The following is a 6,754-nucleotide window of genomic DNA, read 5'->3' as shown; positions in this document are numbered from 1 at the left end:
TACATTTTACAACGATCCTGCATCTCAATTTTTTACAATTTTTGTCATTTTTTTATATATGTATGTACATCAAGCCAATCAAGCCATTTGTATTTAATTTAAAATAATATTCGTTTCCGAGTGTATTTCGGGAGAGCAGTCGTCATGCCGTTCAAAGCGATCAAGTGTGTCGAATTCTGACCATCGAATTCTGATCATTCTAAATCAGCCCGTCAGAAATGATAAAGCTGCCCTGGTACTTGATTGTTTTGCACCTATGCCTGCCTATAGGTGGTACTGGGGCAACTGCGTCTAACCTTCGTCCTCTGCACTACAATCTCAGTCTGCTGACCGAGGTGGAACCATTGAAACTGAGTGGAAACTTCAGCGGCGAGGTTATCATCCGGCTGCGCGTGTGGCGAGAAACTCGCACGATTATCCTCAGTAATAATGGCCTACAAGTGGGGGAAAACGTGTTGCTAGTCCGGAGGAACACCGGTGGTCGGGTGACGGTGCGCAAAATGTGGCAAGCTAGCAGCGTCCACCAACTTGGCATCGTGTTCAATAGTATGCTCTGGCTGGGCGAGGAGTATACGCTGGTTGTCCAGTTTAGTGGCCAGTTGTCCCGCGCCAGTGGCTACTTTGTGGGCGGCTACATGGATTCCAAACATCATCCGCAGTGGATAGCGGTCACGCAACTGGCTCCTAATCTGGCCAACACAGTCTTTCCCTGTTTCGAGAATCGCACGTTCCTCGCTCCCTTCATTCTTAATTTGGCGCATCCCAGGGGTACCAATGCCGTGAGCAACATGCGAGTACTCAAGACCTCCGAGTTTGTATATATAATCATGTACTATATCTGCATTACTTAATTTCCTTTGGCAGCCATGAAAAGGATGACTACGTATGGACTACCTTTCAGCAGACCCCAGCGATGTCAGTACAGAAATTGGCCTTCTCCATCAACCGGTTCACCAATCGAACGTCCGCGGAGATTCCTAAAGGCCCCGCGCTGACCACCTGGCTGCGACCGAAGATCGCGGATCAGGGAGACTACGCCATTAGCATAACACCGCAGATTATTGTCTTCTTTATTAGCCTCTTTGGAAAGCCGTATCCTGCGATGAAGATTGATCAACTGGTTCTGCCCGACACGGCCTATCAGGTAAGGGTGGAGTATTGAAGACCACTGCAACATAGATAACCCATTTTCGTTACAAGAGTCACGAGCATTTAGGATTGGTGAGCTACCCGGAGGCAGCATTCCTCTACAGCGCGCAGCGCTCGACGACTAGGGCCAAGCAGCAGGTGGCCAGTCACGTGGCCCAAGAGTTCGCCCACCACTGGCTCTCCGACTTGGAGAATGCCGCCCTTTACTGGCTGCACAATGGCCTATCCGACTATGTGTCCGGATTTGCCGTGGACAATGTGGAGCCCGCCTGGCGGTTCCATGAGCTATCCATGGTGCGACAGGCATTGGCTGTACTAGTTGAGGACTCCAAGAGCAGTGCTTATCCCATGAGTCTTGCTTACGCCTCGAAGTCCTCAGATACCCAGGCGAATCAGAAGTCAGCCCTTCTATTCCGCATGCTGCACTCCCTCATTGGGACCCAGGTTCATTTATTTCAATAATTATTGTGTTAGGTAGTTATATCTTCGTGCACCCATAAAACTCCAGGCCTTTTTAAACGCGTTGCGCCTGTACCTGCAGCGCTCGCACAAGGGATCCTCCTCCAATCAGGCATTCCTGTGGCACACATTGCAGGAGGAATCGGACAACCAGATGAGCTTGCGTCAGGACATCAAAGTGAGCCAGCTGATGGACTCGTGGACAATGCAACCGGGTTATCCGCTCATTCGTGTGGTGCGCAACTATGATACCAACGAGGTGACCGTAACCCAAGAGCGCTTTCTGCGCAATCCAGGCAAGCTTATGCAGAAACGCCAACAATGCTGGTGGGTGCCACTGACCTTCGCAACAGCCGGCATCGATAGCTTTGTATCGACGCTGCCCAGCGAATGGCTGACCTGCCAGGGCAGACAGACCGCCAGTCCGCTTATCCTTAACGAGGTGGCCCAACCAGACAAGTGGGTGGTCTTCAATCTCCGACTGGCCACGCCCTGTCGCATTACCTATGACGAGCGCAACTGGCAGCTGATTGGAAATGCTCTTTCCGGCACAAATGCCAGCAGCATTGACCGCTTTACACGGGCGCAGCTGATCAGCGATGTCCTCAACCTGGCCGGTGCCGGGGTTGTCACCTACGATCTGGCCCTGAACTTTCTCGGACACCTGCGAAACGAGGACGAGTTCATCGTGTGGCAGGCGGCGGACACGTATCTGGAGTGGCTCCATCGCACCCTGCGGCAAACCACCATAATCTCTACATTCAAGGTAAGTTCTTCATAGTATGTGAAAGGATATGGAAGCTTTATTGCAAGCCATTTTCGACACCAAAAAGCTTTGCGAATACAGGGTGACTAAAATTTGTGATGTAGGTGGAGCCCATCGACAGCGAGGGTATTACGATTTGGTCAGCTTTTTTAAGCTCAGCTTTTAAAAGAATTGGTTTTTAGAAAGCTCAGCATGATAGACTAAACTCAGGAACAACTGTTAATGTAGCATTAATCCTTTGTCTTAGGGCTTTATGAGAGACCTACTGCAGACCAAGTTTGATGAGCTCTTTAAGAGAGATGGCTCCGCAGCTGAAAATGCAAACATTACCGAACTGATGGTGATCGTCCTGCAGTTGTCCTGCCGAACTGATCTGGAATCCTGTGCGGACTTCGCACTCAAGGAATTCGCTGGCCTCACCCTGGAGACCAATCGCATTCCGGTGGATCTAAGCGAAACCATCTATTGCACAGCCATACAGTTTGGAACGGAAGCTGATTGGACGCTGCTGAGAAGACTCTACACGCGGTCAAATGTGAGCGAAGAGCGACGGATCCTTCTGAGTGCCATGGCCTGCAGTCGAGAAAACTGGGCGCTGGACAAGCTGCTCAACCTGGCATTTGCCGGTCGATATATGCCCAAGGATGATGTCCTGCTGATCTTCAGTGCCGTGGCGCAGAATCCTTTGGGCTACAACATAGCCAAGAAATACCTGGTGGACAACATCAAGGCAATCATTAAATTGTACGAGTTTGTAAAAGCTTAAACCGTCCAATAATATCACCTCTGCACTTTTAGATATGGAAGCAATACCGATGAACTGGCACAGCTAGTTACCGTTCTTATGAAAGAGGTCACCACGGAAGAAGAGCTAAACGCTTTACGAATGTTTATGAGAACCGATCTTCAGAACCTTCCGGGCTTTGAAATAGCCTTTCGTCGAATCCTGGAACTGGGCGAAGACAACATATCATGGCATAACCGACAATACCATAATCTGCTGGCCGCCGTTTGCAATATAACCGGGTCCATAGAGCCGCAGTGCATCTACTAGAAAGACCACAAATTTCGACTCCGATTTGTAAAAAATTAGAATTTCCAACTTTGAATACTGGTCGATAGGGAATTTCGTTACGAATTCAACGAGGTATCCCATTCCACATTTGGGCGATTATTTTTATTCTTATTAAGAAAATACTTATTATTTTTTACCAAAAAATTAAATTTCCCAAAAAACGGATATTTACATGCGGGGCTTTCTTCATAACTTGGCCAAAAAATATATCACCGCTAAAATGAAGACTGTTTTGTACTGCCAAATAACATAGCTAACTATCCCTATCACTATTTTTATGATTCCAAAAAAAAAAAAATTTAACAAATTTTCGAATTTTCGATCATCATCTAAATTTGCGAAAAATGGCAAAAAATTTGAGTTTCTAACTTTGAATCCAGGTCGATAGGGAATTTCGTTACGAATTCAATGAGGTATGACATTCCACATTTGGACAAATATTTTTATTGCTATTGAGAAAATACTGATTATTTTTTACCAAAAAATTCAATTTCCAGAAAACGAATATTTACATACGGGGTTTTCTCCATAACTTGTAACTACTATATCAATTAAAAAATAATTTTCCAATCGCAATTGATGGACCTATTTAAAAGTAGACTACTTTGAAACATTGTGTTGAAACATTCTGTCCCAGAAAAAACAAAAACCCAGAACAAGCCAAGCTAAAATTGTCACTTCAGTCGAATCGTTATACATATTAAACCAAACCGAATTAACGATGAGCCAATACGACAATCCGTTTAAGATTATCATCCTGGGTGACAGCGGCGTAGGCAAAACCTGCCTGCTGATGCGTTTCTCGGATAACCAATTCACCGAAAGACACCGGGTCACGGTGGGCATGGATAGAAGGGAGTGCAGCGTGGAGTTTGCCGATTGGAGGATGGGGAGGATGCTGCAAGTCTGGGACACCTCCGACGACGAGCGCTTCAAATTGCTGAAGGCGACCCAATGTCGCAGTGCCCATGGCATACTGCTCGTCTACGACATAACGTCGTCCAAAAGTTTCCAAAACATCGATGGCTGGATGAAGGAGATACGGCGCCTGTGTCCGGATAAGGTAACCGTCCTGCTGGTGGGCAACAAAAGTGATGATCCGAACCATCGCCAGGTGAGCATGGCGCAGGGGTTCAACTATGCCCATCGTCAGTCAATCTGCTTTGAAGAGGTTTCCGCCAAGAGTGGAAGGAATGTATATGACATATTTAGCTCGTTGGCAATGGACATATATACATATCGTCGTGTACATTACAACCCGTTCAGCTTGACATCTTGGCAGGAAGAGGAGGACGCTGAAGAGTCACTGGATTAACCAATTAATCGAGCTGGCGCAGATCGGCAGAAGGCCAATGACACCAATACCAATCATTTGACATTATTATCATTAATATAATATTTTAACATTTCTATAATGTCTACAAGCTCCGTAAACTTCTTGCCTAATGAAAAAATAAACTATTTGTAATGTGAAACGGGAAATTGGCGAAAAATGTACATCAATAAATTACAACAAAAAATTACGAATTCAACGATGTATGATGATATTCCACTTTTGCACAAGTATTTGTATTCCCATCGAAGAAATACTGATTGTTTATTAACAAAAGAACAAAATAAATATGACGTCTAAATGTGATATAATGCAACGGGATTTCACCCCATAACTTGGCCAAAAAAGGTGGCACAGCTAAAAGACTGTTTTGTACTTCCATTAGGTATAGCTAACCATCCCTAACACTATTTTTATGATTCCCAAAAATAAATTTTTTAACAAATTTTCGCATTTTCGATCATCATCTAAATTTGCGAAAAATGGCAAAAAATTAGAGTTTCCAACTTTGAATACAGGTCGATAGGGAATTTTAATACGAATTCAACGAGGTATGACATTCCCCTTTTGGACATCTCTTTTTGTTGCTATCGAAGAAATAGTGATTATTTCGTACTTAAAAATCCTAATAAGAACTTTTGTATAAAATTCGATTGTTGATAACAGGGGTCTTCCTTCATAGCTTGGTCAAAGTGTAGCCCTGGCTTTGTTATTCTTGCACTGCAGCCCTGCTCATGACGCAAGTGACGTCACAGTCGCACACTTTGTTTGTCCACTGGCACACACACACACGCGTTGGCACACGCACACCACGACAAAGAAGGAGGACAGGCACACAAGGAATTTCAACCCCCAGCGAGAAGAATAACAACAACCCAGCACGGAAAAAATCGCTGCATACGTTCAGGCGGAGCGTGTCCTCTTTGGGGGGAATAGTAGTGGCGATAAAAGAGTGCGGGGGAGCGTGGGCGCGACGGCGGGGGAGCAGCGAGTTGAGAGCGGAGCAGGCGCAAGAAGAGCGCTCGAGAGAACCGGGGAGAGCGCTCGAAGGATATTCGAGAGCGACGCAGGCGCCTGGCCGCCAAAGCAGCGACGCCGGCCGAGGCATCGACGTCGCAGTCGACAGAACCACCACCACCCGCACGGGCACGGAAACAAGGAGCTGCATCCATCCGTCCGCCCATCGCCAACCATTACCACCCACCACCCCTTGATGGCGCTGCTGAAGCTGCCGCTGCTGCTGCTGCTGCTACTGCTACTGCTGCTGGTGGCACCGAAACACAACAAACCGTAAACCATTGGCGCTGGCAGCGACGTTGCGTCGGCGTTCGCGACTGTTGGAATGACAGGATGTTGGCTGCAGACTCAGCGGGGTGCGATTGTGGGCGGATGGGTGGCCCATGGTCAATGATGAAGGGGGGGCGGGGAGTGTGGGGAGGTTGGCGGCCGAACGACTGCTTCGCAGCAGCCTTACCACCACATAAACAAAAATTCGATTTATGACCACTGGTGGGAGTGGCACGGGCGCTCACGGGCTTCGCATGGATTTTTGGGGGTGGCGCCAATTCGCTTTGCTCCTGCCACTCGCTTCTGAATCCTTTCAAACTGCGAAAAATTACTGGGTTGTGTAAGAGTTAAATGTATAACATTAATTAATGCGGTGCTTAAAATTAGTTTCCATATACGTAACATAATATAAAAATATATCATAGAAGAATTTAGACCCTGAATCCGAAATTACTACTGGTTCTTTGTTAAAATTTAAGTGTTGCCACTTCAGCAAATTTGGAACTTTTTGGAATTTTTTTTTCGAATTTTTTCTAACAGTGCAATCGCGACTAATATCCAACCAGCAGAGTTCTGGTTATCGTTGTTGTTGCTGTCGTCGTCATCTCAATTCGCGAGTGCACGCACACATGCAAACGCGGACGGGCAGGAACACCCCCACACACGCTTACACGAACACCGAGAA

General features: G+C 46.6%; 2 protein-coding genes across 2 annotated transcripts; both read left to right on the top strand.

Annotated features, from left to right (window-relative positions):
• The first annotated feature begins 216 nt into the window (after positions 1-216).
• CG9806 (uncharacterized protein) lies at positions 217-3,604 on the top strand. The gene is made up of 6 exons (NM_132415.2): positions 217-811; positions 865-1,144; positions 1,201-1,593; positions 1,658-2,374; positions 2,622-3,118; positions 3,173-3,604. The coding sequence occupies exons 1-6, from the start codon at positions 219-221 to the stop codon at positions 3,426-3,428; spliced, it is 2,736 nt and encodes a 911-aa protein (NP_572643.1). The 5' UTR covers positions 217-218; the 3' UTR covers positions 3,429-3,604.
• Positions 3,605-4,103: 499 nt separating this feature from the next.
• On the top strand, positions 4,104-4,974 carry Rab9Db (Rab at 9Db). Its single transcript, NM_132414.2, has one exon. It carries the CDS (start codon positions 4,171-4,173, stop codon positions 4,762-4,764), a length of 594 nt encoding a protein of 197 aa, NP_572642.1. The 5' UTR covers positions 4,104-4,170; the 3' UTR covers positions 4,765-4,974.
• Positions 4,975-6,754: the final 1,780 nt, after the last annotated feature.

This window comes from Drosophila melanogaster, chromosome X (assembly GCF_000001215.4).
Source record: "Drosophila melanogaster chromosome X".
In the NCBI taxonomy this organism is placed as follows: Eukaryota; Metazoa; Arthropoda; class Insecta; order Diptera; family Drosophilidae; genus Drosophila; species Drosophila melanogaster.
Note: the sequence above shows the minus strand (reverse complement) of the source record. Positions and strands in the feature narration are given on the sequence as shown.

Bases quoted from the DNA above. Each gene is read 5' to 3' on its own strand.
- CG9806 (NM_132415.2), top strand. From the start codon at position 219: ATGATAAAGCTGCCCTGGTACTTGATTGTTTTGCACCTATGCCTGCCT. The intron at 2,375-2,621 runs GTAAGTTCTTCA...CCTTTGTCTTAG, and splicing joins CCATAATCTCTACATTCAAG to GGCTTTATGAGAGACCTACT. The intron at 3,119-3,172 runs GTACGAGTTTGT...CTGCACTTTTAG, and splicing joins ATCAAGGCAATCATTAAATT to ATATGGAAGCAATACCGATG.
- Rab9Db (NM_132414.2), top strand. From the start codon at position 4,171: ATGAGCCAATACGACAATCCGTTTAAGATTATCATCCTGGGTGACAGC.